This window comes from Apis dorsata, unplaced genomic scaffold (genome assembly GCF_000469605.1).
Source record: "Apis dorsata unplaced genomic scaffold, Apis dorsata 1.3 scaffold_176, whole genome shotgun sequence".
NCBI lineage: Eukaryota > Metazoa > Arthropoda > Insecta > Hymenoptera > Apidae > Apis > Apis dorsata.
In genome coordinates, this window is record NW_006263463.1 from 563,515 (window position 1) to 586,312 (window position 22,798).

Here is a 22,798-nt window from a genome sequence, read left to right on the forward strand (position 1 = left end):
ATATTGTGGCAATTTTTTGCCAAAACTTTGTTCCGGACTTGGAGTCAAACTGTTATGAGAAGATCGCCGTTCTCTTAATTTTGTTGTATCAGTTTCATCAATTACATCTGTTACAGATTCTGTAATAACTCTAGGTATCCAGGAATTTTGAGTTCCATTCATTTCATTGGAATCTTTACTTCCAATACTAGTTTTGTCTATTTCAGGTATTTAAATATTACAAATGATCAAAGAAATTTAAAATATTTGCAAATAAAAACTTTCATATAGTATATTATATTTCTAAGAAATAATTTACCAGATTGACTAGAAATAATTGGTTTTAATAAAGTGACTGTACGCGGAGGTGGTGGTGGTGGTACGACATCTAAATGTAATCTCATTTTTGACTTTTCCATCGAAGGTCTTCTTATAATGTTTGACACTGTCTCGGGATTTTCAATATTTAATTGAATCGAACTTTCGCTAATATTGCTGGCTGCATAAGTACTTTGAGTCTAAATAAAAACGACAAAAAATCGATTAAATCGATTAAATTTAGAATATTTTATTCAAATAAATAATTAAAATAATTTTTTATACCTCACATTCTTCGGATAAAACTTTAATTTTTAATTCTACAGATCCCGTTTTAGTTCCTCTTAGCGTGAACCAATGGGACTGATCATTATTTGATAATTTTCTAATGTCATCGAGAGTCAATGATACTTTTCCAAGATAATCCTTCATACCAAAAGTATCATGATCCCATAATACCTGTACCAATAAATAAATAGATTATTGATTAATTATATTTATCATTATTTTATAAATGTATCATAAGAAAGAAGAAATCTTACAATATCCAATGTTTCGCCATTTCTAGGCAAACCCATAATAGAACTTTCATCCCAGCAAGGATTTAATGTTTTTTTCTTTATGCTGCTTTTATATTTAGTTTCATTATTTAGTTTTAGTTCACAAAAAGGATCGCTGAAACCATTTAAATCTTTTGCAACAAGATCTTTCGCGCGTATTAATGTCACTTCCATTAATCCACTTCCAGTGGAAAGTAAACTGGACACATCTGATGAAGTGGGATCCATATCCTTGTGAGTTAATAATAATTTCTGAATATAAAAAACATATAAACATATATAAGAGAGAGTAAAAATTAATATAATATTTATACTTATCATAATAATTATAATTATAACTATCATAATAGTTATAATCATTAATTATATAATTATCAGAGAATAATTCAATAATCTTGCTCAATATTCGTAATCATGATGATCATTTGAATGATCATCATGTATGTATGTTCATTACATTAAAAAAAATTGAAATATATATATATTGAAATAAATATTTTCGATCAATTATCTTCATATAGATTATTTCAATTTAATTCATATGTCAATAATAAAGAAAGGTATATGAATTATTAGATAAAATATTTAAAATAAAATATATATAGCAATTTATATATTTATATAGCAATTTATATATAAAGCAAACTATATTTATAAGTATTAGTAATATTTTATAAGCATATTAAAATAAATAAGTAATTTTCTGAATATGTTTTGAAACTTTTTTTAAATAAAAAATAAATATATATTTTCTACAATAATATGTATATTATTATTATAAATAAATTAATTGTAATTATTTCATAATTATTGAATTAATCATGAACTTTGATTGAATGATTATGATTACTTCTTGTAATATTAATCAATTACTATTAATAATATTATTATTATTTAATAATAATCATGATTAATAATTTTACATTAATTATAATCTTTAATTATTAATCGCTTTATACTAACTGCCTGTTGCATCCATGGTAAACTGTTTCTTTTAGATTTTGGTTCATCATCTGATATTGGAAACGTTAAACTACTTCTTCGACTTGTGACCACTTGTTGTATACTTTTAACAGGATAGAACAATACAGAAATTATCATTGTCGATGTAACATTTGAACCATTTAGAACCAATTCTTTTCTAATTATCCATGTATTTTCCTGAAAAATTGTTTTAAATTATTATTTATTCTATATAGATATATGTTATATATTATATATATATATGTTATATATGTTATATATATATAATTATATACTTATAATTTATAAATAAATATAATTAAAAGCTCTTTTGCAATCTTACTTGACATAAAGATAATATAGCTAGTCCTAACATGTCACTATCAGCCGATTTTGATATATTCCACGAATATACAACAAAACTTAAAGATACTTGAGTATAATCTTGAACAAGAAATTGTGCTCTTGATTCCCAACAAGGTGATGTAGTACTTTGAATGTAATGAGTCGTCTTCACCTGCAATATAAAAATACTAAATATTTAAGAAATTAAAAATCTGTTTTTTTAATAAAATAAACGTACCTTTTTACGATTGTTGAATAGTATACAATAAGGATTGCATTGGGAACTGTCGCTATTTAGATTTTCCGCTGAATGAATATAAACTACAAGTACTCCTGAAAATTATTTTCTAATAAATTATAAAGTAAATTATTACACAATATATGAAATCATATAATGCTACAAAAATCATGATATATATACCATATAATTATATACTATATAATTCACAAAAATGGATAAAAAAAATTTGAAGTGTTTTAATAAAAAGAAACATTTAAAAATCATGCCCGAGAACTACATTCATCATCAATGCTACAATAGTTTTTTATATTTTACCTGATTTTTGAGCTCGATTGGAATACTTTCGCGACACTGAAAATATTAGACAAAATAATACTAATAAAAATAATTATATTTCGTAAGATTTCATGTAAGATTTATGCTATTCGATGGATGTGACTTGTAATAATTCATTTACTTTCTAATAATTTCGATCATCAAAAAGATAATACAGAATATTAAATTCTTGAAATTACCTGATAAATGCGAATTATCTTCTGTTAATTCTGGTTGTGGTAAATCTGGATCCAGTTTTGGTAATGCAGTATATTCTAATCGAGCGTTGATATTTGGGATGTTAGCACTATTCCGGGACGGTTTTTTTTGTTGCAATACTGTTTCAATTCTTTAAAATAAAAATTATATAAATTATATAAGTAAATATATATTCTTTCAGATATATATTCTTGATTTTTTTTTATTTTAAATAATATGTAAACTTACACTTGCGAATTATCCCAATTATAAACTCCAAGTGCAAGTTCAAACTGAGCTAATGTGATGGTACTAACGAGTCGTTTTGCTTTTAATTTGATAGAGATTTTCTCGTTATCTAAGGCTCCTACTAAAAAAGATATATCCTCGTTCCACGTGGAATTTAAAGTAGCTGTAACCCGTTTTTGATCTCCCAATGTTACTACAAGCCATCTCATTTCATCTCCAATAGGGGCTATAAATCATAAAATATAAACTTTTTTATATATTTTTTAAAATAAGTTTGAGAAAATATTTAGAGACAATATTTTAAACGATATATTTTATTAGAATTTAAATTTTAAATATATTTTAAGAATTATATAAATTAACATTTTATTTAAATAATTTTTAAGATATTATTATCAAAATTTAAGAAACTTCAAAAATATATGTACTCACAATTAAAAGAAAGATTAAAAGAAATTGAATCTATAATTATTATGAGAATTCTCTTTGTATAAGACAACATAATTTTATTCATATCTTTTCATATTTTGTATCTTACTTATTTAATAAGTTATAATTAAAATAATATTATAATAATAATTAAAATATTTCTAAATTAAAATTTTCATAAGCAGGAGTCATCATTTCGATTCAAACACATGCAAAATTAAGAAAAAATATTATACAGATTAAATAGATTATAAAGAAAAAAGAAGAGAACAAGAGGAATGCTATTCACCTGAACATCCATTTTGAGATAGAACAACGGTAAGCACTCCTTGCGGTATGGAATTAGTTAATGAATCGAATTTAGGTCCAGGCCGTTCATGAGCTCTTAGATTCATTTCTAAGTGACCCGGATCAACGATCCAACTAGCCAGAGCATCCGTAACCACCGCATGAATCCACGTTTTAATTAAAGGCATTTCCATCATTTGTACCGTTTTCAGGATTCTCACGCTGAACCAAACGTCTGGTTTCTCTAAGAAACTCACGCTTAAAGAGGTTGCGTGAGGAAACGGTGCATTGGAATTAAGAGTCAGAGTGGCGAGAATGGTACCAGAGAGAGACAGTTTTTCCACGGCCAGATCAATGTCCATACCAACCCTTTAATTCAAGATTAAATTTTTATTCTAATTGAAAGTTATTCTAATTTCGATAATTATCTTTTAAACGAAACTTTAATTTTATATTTAAAATTGACATGATTAAATTCAATTTATTTGCAATTTAAATAATTTCTTTTTTAACATATTTATTCATCGTAACTAGAAAAAAAAAAACATTTTTAAAGCATTTTTGAAAAAATCCTCTTGAAGATTTAATTTCTCTCAATTTATTTATTGAAAATATATTGGAGTATGAATGAAAATATATGATTATGAAAATATGGATATATACTAACCCTTTACCAAATAATCTTGTTGTGATGAGCATACGAAATTGTTCGCAATCAAGTTGTATATCAGCTTCGATTGACAATTTCATTTGATCTGTTTGGCTATCAATATCATCGTCATTTGCATAATCTACAGTTCTTACTCGTGTGATATAAGGGGTTTGTTCTCCAAGCGTGAGTTCTCTCAATTCTAGCGGCCCTAGAATAATGTTTTCCATTAAAATCATTTTTCATAGATATGATAAAATTCTTTATGATGAATTTTCCAAATCTTATGTTCTCGTAAAAAATATATATTTTTATACAAAATACAAAAGTGAACTATATAATATTTTCGAAAATTTTTATTTTTCAATGATATCTTCTTGTTATTTGGAATAATGATATTAACTTTGAACTCTCCATTCTTAGAATAACTTTCAATTAGAATAAAATAATTTTTAATTTTAAAATTGGAAGCAAAGATTTAACAAAAATATTGTTAAATATTATTCTTTCAATGTTTTTATCATAAATTTTATTTTTTAACATTATTTTATATTAATGAATTTTATACTTTAAAGATCTTAAAACGTAATATTCAATATTTTACTTTTATTTGAGAATAAACAAGTTCTTTTTAATGAAAGCTGTGAAAACTCACCAAGTATTCCCGGCTTAGCTTCATTTAGGATAGGTTCCAGTCTTTCTTTTGCTAAAGAAAATATACTGGCAGCACTAAATCTCCACCTACATATATAATAAAATTAAATATTAACGACAGATATTAACAAAAAAATAAAAAATATTTTAAAATATTTTTATTTTATTTTAAGTTATTTATAATAATCATATATAAATAAGTAATAACTAAAAATTAATTAATAATATAAAAATTTTTAATTTTTAATATATTAAAAATAAATGTATATATTTTATTTTATTAATTTCATCAAAATAATAATGTTTTATTCACAGATATTAATTTTAATCAAACTTAAGTATTTATTGATACAAATTTTCGTATCATATCTAAGTATATTTGAGCTAATGAAAATTAAAATATTATAATTTAATTATTTGAGTGCTTATTGAGTGAGATTATATTTAGTAATGATCAAGTAAAGTGAATTGTAAATCAAAATAACTAAATTTAATACAGGTATTAATAATAGCTTTATTTTCTGATAATTTTCAAGCTTTATATAATGGAAATATTTTATTTTTTTACTTCATTGATGTTTATACTGAATTTAATACTATTTTCACTTTATCTAATTTTCGAAAATTTCTCATGGCATTAAAAAATTAAAATTAATTTAAATTCAAGATCATTTTCTGTGTCTTAAATCTAATAATGTTAATTAATCATTTATTTTTAACTATTAATTTAATTTATTACTTTTATAATACATTTTTCTTTCTTGTTTCATTATTATGTCAAATTGAATAAAAATTTTTGATATTATTTATGTAATGTCATGCTATAATACCATATGAATATAGATGTCCGGTTTATATTCCTTTCCCCATGGTATGGTAATGAATTTGTGTCATTATCGTTAGAGCGCAGTTAACTTGCATGAACTACTTCAAGTTATAACGTTACGTTGTAAAATATTTTACGGATCGTTTCCTTCTGTTTGTGTATCATATTTACGGAAAAAATTGGAGTAGAACTGAATGGAATGGAAACAATTCAAGTAATTTTTTTAAAAGAAAAATTTACATCGCACAAGATTCATGTTTGAAACTTCTATATTATTGGTGTTTTCTACGTTATTAAAGATATTTTTTTTTTATCCTTTGATATTTTGCTTGTTGAGAAAATATATCAATAATTCGACTTTGCCCTACTTTTCTCTATGCTTTGTTTTTCGTTATTTTTATATCATATAAGTGAGTAAGTTTTCTATTTTCCACTACTTGCATCATAATAACAGTTTTAAACGTGAAGGAACAGCAAGAAAGAGAAAAAGGGTTGCTCGGAAACAGCTTGAACAGGTCTATCAACTATCCAAATAAGTAGTATTCTTTCCAGATAAGCTCTCTTACTATCTTCGAGATCTTAACAAACGAGAAAATGTTGGAGATGTTGAAACCATCTAGCTAGAACATGTATGACAACAGGTGCAACAATAAGTAACAATCTTTAACGTAGCTACATTTTTATTTCAATAATATTAAATCTTTTCAATCACTTTCTATGTTTTTTGCTTAAATTATTGCTTAAATAATAATACCTTTTCTACAGCAATATCATTAATACAAAGATTTTTTAAAATGAATTTTAAGAATCAATATCTCGTTAGTAATAATTTATGTAAATTTAAATTTTATTATCGAATTGAGAAATGTTAAATATTAAAAAATATAATTTTTTCGTTTAAAAATATATATATTTGCTAATTATATTTATATATTTATATGTATTTGTTGAATTTCTAAATACATATATATATGTTTTCTATTATTTATTCCGTTTGTTTTTATTTAGGAAATTTGTTAATAAGATTTTTAAACAAAATTTTTATATTAATATCATTGTATTTCGAAAATGAATTCTTTGAAAAATGTATTCTCAACAGTTATATTTGGAAAAACTGGTTTTAAAACAGCATATTAAAATACGAATGGAGGTCGGCTCTAAACCTCTACGGTTTTGTCAACTACACATCAGCAGTAACAGTATTCATACATACATGCAATAAAGTACTAGTGAAACGTGAAAGGCAACGGTTATACACTCGAGGAATGTGGAATATTTACAAATACCTACATACTATTGATTCCTGAACTACGTTCGTTCACCTATAATACACATCTACAGAATTTAACAATTATCGAATCACGAATAAATGAATAATTTCGATTTATATTTGAACATAAATTAAATTGAAATTTTATGCTTATATTTGTTTATACGAAATTAATCAATACTTATAACATTAAGGCTTATTACTATAAGAATCGATAAAAAATTAAAGTATAAAAATTAAAATATTTTATTCGAATAGAATATGCACGGTATTTATATTAAAATTATTTATAAAAAAAATCAAATATTTAAGTTATACATAAAATAGAAGTAAAAATTATGAAATATAATGAAATATAGTGAAATGAATAATTACCATCTATTAAGTAATAAACTTAGCCATTCAGCAGTTTCATCTTTATACAAAGCTCTTCTTCGACGTAGCCTAGCTAATTCACGTTGAACAGTTGACTCAAGAAGACGGGATATTCTTGCTTTAATTATTGTCGCTGCTAATGCTAACACTAGCACTAACCATGCTAGTGATAAACCTACAGTACCGATTATCCATGCAATAATAAGAGCCATTCCAAGATATAACGCACCACGAATGGCTTCTGCATCCCTCTGCAAAAAATAAATAATAGTTTGTGTTGAAAAATATAGAATTATCTTTTGAAATAGTTATATTTTATTAAAAATTTTATAAAGAAAAGTAGAAAATGATTCGTATAAAAAAAATTAAGTTTCTTAGAAGAAACTTCTTTTTCTTATAGAAAAAAATACTGTTTCTTTTGTTAAAAGATTTCTTACGTTTAAGGAATAAATTTTTATTTCAATTTTGAATTCAAGTTTTTTTTAAATTTAAATTAATTCAAATTTTAAATTAATTAATTAAAAGTTTTCTTGTATGTTGAGATAAGAATGAAAATTGATATATAAAAATTAAATCAAGATAAAATTCTTGGATTCGATTTAATCATTTATTATATTAATATAATAATTTTTTGATACTGTTCACTAAAATGATCATTAAAATATTTTCTTTTCTTATCCTTAAAATTTTTAAAGAATAGAATAGAATAGATATATTTATTTATTAATAGATATTTATTAATAGAATGTAAAAAATAAAAAATAAAAAATAATATAAATGTAAAAATAAAAAATATATATATATATGCAAAGGTATATATTATATTTCAACTTTATTATTTTTACGTCCTGTTGAGAATGTATTACGATTATTACATTTTCTTACAAATATACCGAAGTCTTTCTAATAAAAAACGAAATAAAGCGAAAGTCGTACACAATAAAAAATCATTATTCATCTTTCTAAGATATAGGACATGATTCATGTATACTCACGCAACATCGCGTGCAAGTTACATTTTAAGAAGTTTCTTTGGTGTCATGAAAAACACCATTAACTTAAGAATGATCAAATCAAATTGCATGGATAAAAGCAGTTGATTTGAATAAAAATATTGCGCACATTTTACATTTTTACAAATAACTAGTAGAATATTAATATTTACATTATTTAATATTCAATATTATTCAAATGTTCGATTCGTTTCACCTTTTCTTAATTAGCATATAACAAAATAATCATGATCTTTTTAAAATAAATTATAGCTTTTATGTATGCACAAATAAGTATAAAAATATAGTATATACATATTTGCTATATGTAATTAAGAAAGCTTTAATTAAGAGAAAGTTTCATCGCAAAATCTGTAATAAATTTCTTTTAATATACTCAATTTAATATAAAAAAATTTGTAATTAAAACTAGTAATCTTTTTATTATAATATTATATAATAATTATTTAACATATTTCTTATTTTCTTCGTTATAAATATTTGAATTGACATTGTTTGTTATAAAACATATTATATCTCTATATAATATAATATCCCTATGAATCAGGAAAATATATCCACAGTATTCTCTGCTGTAAAAGGAGAAGGATTACAGATTGTTACAAACTTGTCATTTTTTTGAAAAAATACTTTTAAAAAGAAAGATTATAGAATTAAAAGGAAGAGAATGTAATATACAAAGAGAATATAATTAAAAAAGAAAGATTAAAAAAGAAAGATTAAAAATGAAAAAAAATTGTATAAGATAACTAATTAATTAATTAAATAAAATATTAAATAGATCAATAATTAAATTAAAATTACAATTATAATTTTATTACAATATAATTTTAAATAAATTTTAACTTAAAGATTTTTCAAAGATAAAATTATTCAGAAAATTAAATGTTACAGAATTTGGTACAAAAATATGTATTTTCCATATCTTTTGATCTCATAAATAAACTTTGGATTTTAAGACTATAAAGAAAAATATATCATTGTCTCATATCGTATATTTACGCAATAGTAATACTATCTGTCCTGTCAAGAACGTAACATTTCATTAATTAGAAAGTTGTCCAATGCTAAGAGATCGACTTCGATCGTAAATCACTTGGTATTTCGAGAAGAAATCTTTGAATAATTTAAATAAATACATCTCTGTTCCTCAAAACTGGAACATATTTAATCTACGTTTTTAACAATGATATATTTTTAATCCAAAATTTTTAATAATTTAAATTAATATGTATCATCAATTATATCAAATGTAAATATAGATGTGGCTTATTAATAAAATTTAAAGAATATGATTTATGATAATTACTGATACAAATATATTATATTTTTATTATTTCTCATGCAATAAAATTTATCATTTTAATAATTTGTATGCAATCATAATCATATTTTATGTATATATAAAATATACATATATCAGGACAATGAGACCGCGTAGCGTAAACGACCATCCAGAGCAATATTCTGGAATTTTTGAAAGCGTATCAGAGCTGACAAACATGTTACATTGCTTTTCAATTTATATCGCTATATGTCTTTTATATTTGTATCATTCGTAATTACACAGACAGTGTGTGCGAAAAATATAAATCCCGGACAAATTTCGAGACAATTTTCGTCATGCAAATGATAAATGACTAACAGTTAATAAAATACGATTATGTCTACATGTAAAAAAAAAAAATAATATTAAAAAAAAACCAAATTAATGAGAAATTGCAAGAATATTTTATGTTGTGATTTATAAAAGATAAATTCTACATATCATACATATATAATTTGTATGTACAATAATTTTTTCTTAAATTTTATTAAAAAATATTTATTGATTTATTCTTCATGTAGAATTTTATTAAAAAAAAATAAATTTCCAAAATTTAAGTATTTATATAAGATTTAATTTGTTAATTAACACAAGACTTTATTACATTAATTGAATACTATAGAATATATATATGAACATTATTACAAATAAAAATAACATTTGGAAAAAAGATCGAGTGAAAAACAATTTAAAATAAGGTACTTTCATTGTAATTTCAACATATTTTAAAATCGTTTACGTATTGTAGATAGTATGAGGATATATATATATATATATATATAACGTCGTTCATGAAATACGTTTTTTCAATAAAAATTACATTGTGCAAAGAATGAAGAAGTTTCTGTGATACGAATACTTTTTCTTCAAGGAATTCGTGCCTTAATAGGAAGATTATTTTTCTCCCTTTAGTGTCGACGAGGTAAAGAATGTAGCGATAAAAATCGCTCAAGAAATCTCACGAGTTCCGCTCCGGAAAGAGGTTGCTTGGTACATATTTCCCACGTATATAGACAATAACTTCTTTTTTGCATCCATATCCACTCAAAAATGGAATATCGTATTGCACTTCGCTTAATTGGATGTGCTTGATTTATTATCATATTCTGATATAGACTATGAGAATTAAATTAAGTTATTGCGATTGAAATTATCGCGCAAAAAAAAAAGTAATTGAATATTAAGTGATATTGATTATCCATAATAAAAGAAACAATATATTAGATGCGCACGTTAATTCGATATTATTTTAAAAATTTTTAATTCTAATTAAATTTAACAGTAATTTAAATCTATCTAAATTACATACTTAATAATTTTTAAGTTTTTTTCAGTAAAATAATAAATCTTTTGTTAATAAATTAAAATCATTTATCTTTTTCTTGCTTGCATACGATAAAAATTTTATTATATCATTAAACAGTTGAAAAGAATACTTTCTACAATAATGATTACAATTTACATATAAAAAAAAGGAATTTAATTTAATAAATTACGTTTGATGCTGTATTTACTGTTACCTGAATTAGATATTTTTTGCTTCCACAATAAATTATAATTCTTTTGTAAAAATAATTAAATTCCGCAACTGGAAGAAAATCGAGAAAATATGTGTTTTCAAATTACGATTCATCTTAAGCATCTACCAATCCCGAACATTTTCCGGTGAACAACGCTATTGTGTCTTTTACCTTTGATGAGATTGACCATTCGAATCACGTAAATTCCGTCGAAAAATTCCTACCGTTACAAGAATACGGACCATTGGAACTATGTATTTGCGTGCAGAGCATTACATATGAAATGAAAATGAGACATGCAGCTATTCACAATTACACAGATGTCTCATGCACAATGATAACTTCGTATCATGACATACGTCTTTCCTACTTTCTATCATCGACACGTGTACACCTGTTTTTCAGTCGATACTAATTTATGAAACTTTTAAATATTGATTTTCTATGTGTATGCATCTGATGACGCAAATTATACCGTTTTTCAGAATAACCAATGTTATGGTAGCTAATGTCCATCATAACAGTATTCTTTATTTCTGAATTATTTAGAATAATTTATAAATTATACATATAATATAAAAAGTATATATAAAAAATATGTATATTAATAATTTCAACAATCTTATGTATGCTGTATTATTAAATGAACGATTTAATATTCTAGCAGAAGCTATTGGTAATTAATATTAGGAAATGCTATTAAAGGAAACGTTAACATGCTCATTAATTATATGGTCGTTACAGTAATATACTCCCGTAATCCGTTTTAGTGCATGAAATTTACGCCGAGTTGCATTAAGAATTTTTTATCGAGTAATTATTATAAATTTATTATAAGCAAAACTAACTGTACTTTGTATTAAACATATAAAAGATAATTAAGACATTAATTATTATTTATTTTATATAAAATTAATATTTTATCTATATTGTATTATGAATCATATTTTATAAGATAAAACAAATTGTTAATTTAAACATTTATTATGCATCATTTTGATTTACAACACATGGATAATAATTTGATTGATACGAGTGATAATAATAAATTATTGGTATCACTGCAAAAATGAAAGATAACATGATCAATTTAAATTATTATTAAATTATAAAACTTATTTAATTAAAAGAAGTTTAAATTTATATAAATATATATAATATCACTATACAAATTACATACATCTCTTATATTAAAATTCTAATTTAAATTCTCTTTAATTCTAGTTTTAAAGTTTTTACTCTTTTTAAAAGATGATATAACATTATGCATGTAAATAATCTTGTCATACGTTTATACCATATAATTATACATGATAAATATAAGAATATATAAAAAAATTTCTCACCTGAGTTTTCTGAGTAATAGCTAAAGCAAACTCTTCATCGGGAGCAGTATCTTCGGGGGTCATATTGGCACCCCCAGGTGCAACACCGTTTCCACCAGTATTGTTAATGGCTTTAGATAGACCCCCTATCGAACAATTACTTATTGAGTTTCCTCCAATGATATCTCGTTTTCCTGCACAAAAAAAGAAAGAGAAAAATAAATATTAATCAAAAAGAAAAATAATTTTATCTTATCTAATATAATGATTTGAATATTAATGCAAATCTATATCTATCAATATAATATCTAAAATAAATATAAGTTAGTTAAAAAAAATTTTAATTCAATATGAAATGATCCATTGATCAAAACTGTATGAAATTTTTCAAAATTTAATAATTATTATTGTTAATAAATTATTATTACATATCAAATTTAAACTTGAACATGTCATAAAATTAATGTCATAAAATTAATATTTGAGCATTGATTTAATTTTCGCAGAAGCTACATTAAGAAAATAGACAATCTGTCAATGAAGAATTTAGAACGGAAAATATGAGTATCAAAAATAAACCAAAAAGATATCAATAACGATTGAACTAACTTGATAATTATTATAATATATATTCAAATAAAAATATATTAAACCTAAATAGATATTTTATATTAATATTATTTATAAAAATTTACAAATTTATATAATTCTAAAAAATATAATACATATATGATTATTTCATTTAAATATAATTAATCTCCAATTTTTGCAATTTCACATATAAAATATAGTAAGATTGTCATTAATAGTAGTTTAAAAATGAAAAATTATAAGAAAAATGTTTTTCTTTCAGTGATAATTTTCTTTTATAATTGCATTTTCTTTTATAATTGCATTGTTAACAAATCATGATATCATACAATCTTGATATTTTTTTTGTGCATAATGTTTTCCTAATCGGTATGCATATCAATTAATATAACTGGTAAAGGTGCAAGGACGAATACCAGACAATTAACGATACCGCAATCTACATACACGATGAATTCAGAACAGTCTTTGAGATATATCGCGTTTACTTGATCCATTTATTAACTCGTCCACCTCGATTTATGCTCGTCCTTTGAAAATGTCGTGTGAACCTTGTACATGAATCCGAGATTGAAAATTCTGATTTCTATAAACGAGATCTCTGCGATTCTCTTTGGAAAATTAATATATTTTTTTTTGTCTGTTGTATCTCTTTCCGAATGAGAAATTTAATATTTTAAGAAAAAAAGAGAAAATATATAATGAGATTTTATTAATTATGTAGATGTAAATTGTAGAATATGTATTAATATATTTATTAAAATTTTATTTGTAATTATTCTATTAACAAATAAAAATGTAATAAATTAATTTTAACTTGTTATTTATTATGATAAATTTTAATTAAGATATTATATATTCAAATATTATATTTAGATTAAAAGATATTAATTTATACTTGTTTATGCTTGTTAAATGAAAACTTTCATTAATTTTAAATACGAATGCAAGCATCTTTCTTGCATGTATCTTTCCTATAAATATCTTGAATATAAGATTGTATTATAATTAAAATAATTTATCCGATAATATATCTATATGTATAAATATAGATGTATCTAATATCAAGTTTTTAATATGATTTTTTAAATTTAATTAAAAGAAACAGTATAATACGTGATATTTTTCTACAGTTTTTCTATTCTATTACAGGAAATACAAAATTTAGATACTGTTTAATTTTTAATTAATTATTATTAGAAATTAATTCATAAGTTTAAAGAAAGATTTGATCTTTTTTTTTAATTTATTAACGCTAGAAATTTTAGATTTATTTAGAGATTTTTGAAAAATCTAACTTCACGATTGAAATGTCAGTAGACATGCACGACTTGATATACTTAAGAGTACGAGCAGGAATAATCGAGGACAAGACCTTGGCATTATAAGCATCCCTTGTAGAAATTGATACCATACCTTTCCAAATGTTATCGCATCTAACAATTGAGTTACAGAACTATTCAGAATCTACATTTTTTGAGATCGAATAATTTCTTCTTTTTATAAATGTAATAAAATTACAAAAAAAGATAATTAAAAATTAATGTAATTATTTCTACAATTATATTTAAATAATTTTATAATATATATATATATAATTTTGCAACATTAAATTCCAAAATTGAAACATTAAATTCCATTGATTTATTTTTATTTTTCTGTAATATTAATCTAATAATTAATGCTAATCCTTGATTTTGAATATAAATTATTCTAAAATAAAATCTTTAAAGTTAGTTAATATTTTATAGGTAATATTTACAGTGTGTATAATTTTTAAATTACATATATCTAAAATAAAAAGTGTTGAAGTAAATGAAAGTGTTTTTATTTCTTTTTTTTTTTTTTTTTTTTTTGTAAAACAAACTTATGTACGTAGAAGTATAAGAATTTATTGTAATTACGTTGGATCGCACTTACGAGATACGATTTTTATATTTGTTTTAAGAGATATAATATTACGTTTCAGTTAAGAATCACTGCAGTATCCGCACTGATCATATAATACTAATATCGCGTGATTATAACCCCTTCTTTAAAACTTCACATAGATATTTTCGTTTATATTGATCAAATAACGTAGATCATGCGCTTTCTATCTTTGATTCTACCTACCATAAGAAAGGCAAAACAATTTCATACTATAATATTGGTCTCATGGAATACTATTTAGAATCTTTTGACATAGCTATAATCGTGTAAGTAACGATAATAATAACCAATTAATTTAATTAATTTAATTAATTGCTCATAGAATTGAATATATCCAACGTGAAATTTAATAACGTGTTACGCGAGTATTAAATAATAGATCTATTTGAATATAATGAACTTCAATTTCTTTGAAGTTTCGGTATATGAATAATTATAATTTCGAAAGTCAAAACATAATATAATTCGTATGTAAATTAAGTGAAATTTAAATGAAAGAATAATAATATTTGTATTATTTTTTATAATATAATTTATATTTTCTTATAGATTATACAATTTATATCTTAATTCGTCTGATGATATATAAATGATAAATTTAACATATGATTTGGTTTAATCTTTTCATATTAGCTTTAATTAATAATTAGATACATGCTATATGAGCTATATATCTAACAATCTGGATATAAACATTTTAATTTTATACATTCTAATATTTTTTAATGATTAACATTGCCTGAACTACGATTTAGATATTAACTTTTATAAATGATTCCATGAGAAAGTAGCATTTACTATGTAATTCTCTTTAAACTTACATTTACATTATCTGCATTGTAATATTTCAAAAACAAAGCTGAAATCATATCAGAGGAAAATATCTTTCAATGACATCCTTTTTATAAATTAACCTACTTTATAGAGAATTTCATTTTTTCTTTTTTTCTCATTTATTTCAGTATTTTCATACATTTGTAATTTTAAAAGAAATTTCATTCTTTATCAAAACTGGTTAACTCTATCTATCCTTTTCTATAATTTTCTATATTATTCCGTAATATAATTTCTTTTATTTATGAAAGAGAAAAGTTATAACGTAATAATAAATCTTTTTTTCATTCCAAAATCTGAAATTTACAGTAATAAATTATCATTTTTCTTTCATTATCAAACCATTATCAAAGCATTATTTTTCTTAAGTCCTTTTATAATTCTCTATATTTTTTTCATTTATAAAAAGAAAAATATAATTACTTATAAATTTTTTCCAAGCTTAAAATTTTAAGTGATAATAATAATAATAATAATATCACGAATAATGATTTGAAATCAAATAAATATATAAATATATAACTTCTATGTCACATGATTTTATAAAATTAATCTAAAACAATCTATCCTCTTACATCCTATTAATTTTCACAATAAATAAAATAAAATAAAGTATTTTCTTTCGTTTCGAGACGAATAGTTAGGAGAAAGTAAAACAGAATGAGAGATTAATAGTCAAAAAAGGAATACAAAGACACGTTGTTAATTCAGCTTGACTGATAGAAAGTCAAGTCTGGACGTTGAAACGGAAACGAACATTGAAATCACGAACAAATCCTTCGATCGTGGGAGAATCGTTATTAATTGGTCATGTATCTCCAAGAAAATCGGAGAGTAACAAGTTCAACAAAGAAGAATGCAGCTCGAGAAACTCGTACTTTTGTCTTAGTAATTACGGTACTATTGTTTTAAATGAGTGTTCACCTGGTGCCTCGACCGCAGTATCGTACCTTTTTTCAAGGATGCTCCTCGCTTCAGGTGCCTCGCCATGAAGCTGGAAAGTAGCTGCATACTTTTCTTACGATAGATTTCTTCTCCTTTTCAATGGGACAACCTCACCATTGGTCACTTTTATCCCGATAAAAATTATCGATCAAAGATCACCACAGTAATCAGATACGCGAATATTTTGTTGATCGATGCACGAAACAATTTATTTAGAGTTATTTAAGATGGACGATAAAGATTCTTTTTTTAACAATTTTTTAACCGATCTGAACAAAAGAATTTGGTAGAATTTCTTACGGTGCTGACAACTTGTACGTGCTCATCGTAGAGACTTTTTCACGAGATAACAACGATTAAAATGAGTGATTCAACACGAAATGTAAAAAAATATAACTTGAAATAGAAGTCGTGCGATGAGGTAATTCTTTTTTTTTTTTTCGAAGGATTTCTGTTGTAATTATTTTTTGATGATGAATTCCTTTGAAATATTATTTATAAAGTTTTTGACAGTATTTGATTTTTCAACGAAAAGAGTGGGAATATTTAATATTTTCATTAAAATTTTCACATCTAAATGTACATCCAACTTTTTGTAACATTAAACATTGTTAATGTTAAACGTTATGTAAGATTATGTAACATTGAAAACTTGAAAAATGTTGAAGCAAAAAAATTTGTTTTCAAAAGGAATAAATTTGTATAAAAAGGAATGATTCTTTTACAAAAAACTGTATAACTATAATTTTAAATCTTTATCTCGTAGAAAGAGATACACAGATTTTGAAGAAAAAACAAGTCTTTTCTCAAATAAAAAGTATGGAAGAAGAATATAAACATTGAAAATTTACATTGAAAAATTAATCTCTCCCTATCGTTAAATATTTCGTGATAAAAATTTCTCGTGAAAAGTAAAAACTGAAAAAGAAAATTCACTTTCATTCATCGTGTGAAAATCAAAACTGTGAATCAATCAAAAACCACTAGGAACAATTGTATCGTAGAATCACCAAATATTTTTTTAATTAAAATCGATCGATATTTTTAACGCAAGATCCGTTTCTCATGGCACCAAAATAATCGAACTCGAATGACGAAGTTCGTATTTTCGGATTTTCCATTGTTGTCAGAAATAAATTGTACTTAAGTACACCGATGCTTTTCTACCGGCACACGGGCTCGTACTGAATACGATCAAATTGTTGGTACCGCGGATGCTACCATCTGTTTTTCTCGGAAATTATTGGTTACATTCGCGCTTGCGCTACCTTTATCACGGTGTACAAGTGTATTATGGGCCTGCGATTGATTAGAAATATATTGTTGAAATGTGAAGGATTGGTTAATCAAGAATTTGATGTTCTACTTTTTTTTTTTTGTACAGAACTTATGCGTATCTTGTCACTTGTTGAAAGAAGATTTATTACTTTTAGAAAGATTTTCGTTTTTTTTTTTTTTTTATTCACGACAGTTCATTATTCGTGTTTTAATATTTTTATTTAATATCTCAGCTGATAAGTTTTTCTTCGTGCAATCTTTTTTTTCTTGAATTTTTTTTTAAACATAAATTATAGTTAGAAAAAAACACGTGTACGTGTATTTTTTGAAAATTTTTTTTGCAAAAATTTCTTTTGAATATTTTTTAGAAATAACTTATTTAGCTCGATTTAAAAGAAATTTAAACATTTAAATTTTCTGTTTTATATATATTAAAATAGTTTATTAAAAAATTATTCATTAAATAAAATTATATATGAAATTTAATCATTCTATATTTGATTTGTAACTTGTTTAATCCTTTTACATATAAACTATATTTTTTTTTATTCATTCATCTGTAAAAAAATTCTTGCAAAGAAGTTATTCGTGTATGAAACTTCAAAATAAAAAAATGATGAAACGTATAAATTCGAAACATGTTCACACATTATTTATTACAATGATGTTAGATCAATATCATATGCATGATATAAGAGTGCATCAGTATATTACTTCACATAAGATCTGTGGCTCTAATGTTCACAATTCCAGTGCATCATTGTTTAATGGCAATATGCATGTAAAATGTAATCTAAGATATTGATAATATTTATAATGGATTATCGATATGATAAGAATAAGAAATCCAAATTATAATATCTTTTATATTTATTTGACAATTTCGAGATTTTTAAATTGAAAATGTTCCAAATAAAAAATTGAGATCACTTTCCATTTAAAAATTCAAATCCTCTTTTCGTGTAATATGAACAAATGATCTTAAATTTTTAAGCGACAGTATTATACAGTATTTATATAAATCAAATGACACTATATGAAAAATTTACCTCTGAAAATACCATGATCCATTTTTTTTTTATTCCTCACGATAAATATACGTTCCAATTACTACGTTACAACATGGCCAAGGTAAAAGTAATTATATCGACGATATATCACGTTACATTCATACATGTACGTATGAATGTCCATAAACGAAGTCCAATAAATCGAAGGAATGAATGAGCCAATGAATGACGGTGTATTAAGTTTTTCCATGAAAATAAAGGACACCCGCCCTTCCCAAGCAAGTGTCATAATCTTCTATGGGATTAAAATTAAAAAGGAGCTAAATCATTAAGATCTTTTGTGAAAGATATCGGTGAAATGACTAATGATAGTAAGAGCGATCCTCGTCAGATTGTGGCGTTGCCTTTCAGGCTACCAACTCTCGTCGCCGACCTCTCTTTTCCTTCTCTTTCTCTTTTATTTGTTTCTTGGCCAACATCTGTCTTACGCGCCATACCTTACTATGCCGCATTACATTGCCACAACCCGTACATAACGTGGCGATCCGACGAGTCCGAGTTTATGGTGCAAGGTGCACCGTCTGCTTCGAGAATTTCAGAGAATTTCTGAAGAGAAAAAGCACTTCAGGGACGTACACTCGGACACGTGACGCCCTGTGTTGATTAAACGATAGAATCGATGTTAGTTTTTCTTCTTCTTTCTTCTTAAAGAAAACTTTAAACGACGATCGAGCCTCTAATTTCAGCGGTTCATTCAGGAATTCCACGAATTCCAGAAATCAATTATGTATCTCAATTTTTTATTACTTTTTTTTTCAACAATTCAATGGAAAATCATGTGTTTAATTCATTTGTTGAAACTTGTAATGTTTAATCATTAGATTGTTTCAATAACATCATTCATTCGATGTTTTATTAAATTTTAGCAATATAAAAGCACCAGATTCAAAAATATATTCGAAATATAATATTATCGCAATTATCATAGTTATTTATCGGTGTATTTACGATTGTTATATTTAAAAAAAAATCCAGAATGGATGAAGAAGATATCTGTGTGTGACATCGTAAATAAAAAGATATTAAAAAAATTTTCGTTTTCTTCGAAGATTGAATATATCTAATTTATATTAATAAAAAAAATATATATAATGGAATATTTATGGAAAAAAATATTTTCTTTGTCTAATAAAATGTTCTTACATACGTACATAAGTATCTTAGGGACAACACCTTTTACAGGGTTAAGTTATTCAGAGTTAACTTCAAGTTCTTTCTGAAACCTGTTCTTGTTTTGTCGAAGGAATCGACGCCCTGACTAGCTTCCTATTCTGAACTTATTTACATATTTATACAAAGGTACATACGTGTGACTTGCGGGAGATATGCACCAGTTTACTTTCTACGACGAATGTTACCAGACTTCATTTCTAAAATTATCTACCAACTATTCGAGTTTTTTCTTTTATTTCTAAACTGTTGAACTGTTGGACTAAAATAACACCCACTATATTATTTATTTAACAATAAAATTTGCGTTAATTGAATAGCCTTCTTCTAAAAAAACGAATCCCCAACAATAGAGAGTTTTCACGTTATTATTCTAAAAAGATTCTAATTTTTGATTTCTTCTATTGAAGATATAATAAATAAATGAAAAAAAAAAGAAAAGTGCCTTCAGATGCAGTTTATTTAGAATATATCAATTAGTTAGAATAAAAATATCATTGGAATTGAGTTTTCTCGATAATGAAATTACGTTTTTAATTCTTTTTTTCTTTTTTCTTTTCATTTCTTCAAAAGTAATCATTGCATAATTTCTTTACACGAAGAATGGAGTGAAAATATCTTTAATCTTCTGTCATGTTTATACTATTTAAAAACGGACGAAGTAAATAGACGAAGAAAAAAAATATCATTGAATGCAACTTAGCAATAACAATAGAAATGACTTAATTAGCATAAGAATTTCCTGTTCGCGATACTAACTTTACTATTTTCTATTTCTTCTTCCCTTTAACAATAATCGTTGCACAGTACACGCAATTGCGTGAAAAGATTCTCGATCTTCTGCCATATTTAAACTATCGAAGACTGTAAATAAAGGAGGCAAAAGTGACATTGAATAGAACTTAGAAATACCAAGAAAAATGAGTTAATCACCATAAGAATTTTCGCAATACGCAAATATACTATATTTAATATTTTCTTTTTTCTGAAAAAAAAAATAATAAATTTTTTTTGCACGCAACAACAAGTGAAAAATATTGCATCTACCTTAATCGAAGTTAAACCAATTTCATAAATTACACGAGCCACAAGCGTAATTAATCTTCTCGAATATATAGTGAAACACGATGATGAGTAAAATTCATGTGATAATAGCACGTGCACTGGAAAATATATATATATAATACTCGTGTTTCGTGCAGCATGTCGATTTTGTACGTGATTCCAACGATTCAATGCGCGTGACACACGCGACGCTTTTCACTATATGAACAGTGGAAGAGCGTTTAAGTCATTAACGAATGCAGTTTCTTATATTTTTTTTTTTTTCTTTTTTTGGATAACACGTTGGATAACATAGAAATATTTCGAACTTTCACAAATGTCATATTTGAATCATTTCATGATTCCACAAGCGGAAGCGCGTTTTCCACGACTTTCGTTCCGTGCGACTTGGAGTGTTCCATTGACGTTATAATTAAAATCAAAAGGATGATATACGTACCCTGACAGGATGGTCTATCTAGCGCGGTTAGATGAAATCGTTGCTCCACGTGTGTATGTATGTGTATGTCTGCGTGTGTGTGTATCAATCACATTTCCATATAAAAACTGTTTTCACCGATCATATGTACAGTTCGATGACAATGAATAAAGAGACGTGAGGAGATCGATTTTCTTGCGTGAAAATGATCATGTATAACCAGTCAATGCATCCATCCTCGTCCACGAGTACAGCAACACTGACCTGCCGTCACGAGAGGAGAGCGGACCAGGTAACAGAACTCTCTCTCGAGTGTTCCCTTCTTGTATCCTCTTTCTACTTCACCGCTTCTCCTTCTTTTTCCATCTTCTTCTTTCCTTCCTTTCTTCCTTAATCTTCTCTATTCTTTCTTTTTATTCTTTTTTTTTATCTCGTCTTCCTTTCTTATACACCTGTATTATTTACTCCTTTTGACTTTTGATTCCTCCTCTTCTCCTCCTTTTTTTTAATTTTCTTTTACATGTCCCTTTTATATACAATTTTTCTTTTTCTTTTTCTCTTCATTTTTCCAGTTCGATACTGTTCTATTTCTTCTTCACATTTTATCATTTTTTTATTTTTATTTTCACTGACATGTACATTTTTTTTTTT

At 24.8% G+C, this 22,798-nt stretch overlaps 1 protein-coding gene across 1 annotated transcript in view; it reads right to left on the minus strand.

The window, feature by feature from the left end:
• Nucleotides 1-17,587, minus strand: part of LOC102681076 (tricalbin-1-like) — an 18,102-nt gene extending 515 nt beyond the window's left edge. Inside the window, exons 1-16 of the mRNA XM_031509827.1 lie at nt 17,152-17,587; nt 12,866-13,038; nt 7,660-7,910; nt 5,190-5,275; nt 4,553-4,745; nt 3,887-4,254; nt 3,169-3,394; nt 2,922-3,070; nt 2,722-2,757; nt 2,404-2,498; nt 2,164-2,337; nt 1,821-2,018; nt 840-1,109; nt 583-756; nt 299-497; nt 1-197 (exon numbers count right to left, since the gene is read on the minus strand). Of these exons, the coding sequence (XP_031365687.1) occupies nt 1-197; nt 299-497; nt 583-756; nt 840-1,109; nt 1,821-2,018; nt 2,164-2,337; nt 2,404-2,498; nt 2,722-2,757; nt 2,922-3,070; nt 3,169-3,394; nt 3,887-4,254; nt 4,553-4,745; nt 5,190-5,275; nt 7,660-7,910; nt 12,866-13,038; nt 17,152-17,212 (2,850 nt within the window). The 5' untranslated portion in view covers nt 17,213-17,587. The remainder of the gene's footprint in view (nt 198-298; nt 498-582; nt 757-839; nt 1,110-1,820; nt 2,019-2,163; nt 2,338-2,403; nt 2,499-2,721; nt 2,758-2,921; nt 3,071-3,168; nt 3,395-3,886; nt 4,255-4,552; nt 4,746-5,189; nt 5,276-7,659; nt 7,911-12,865; nt 13,039-17,151) is intronic.
• Nucleotides 17,588-22,798: the final 5,211 nt, after the last annotated feature.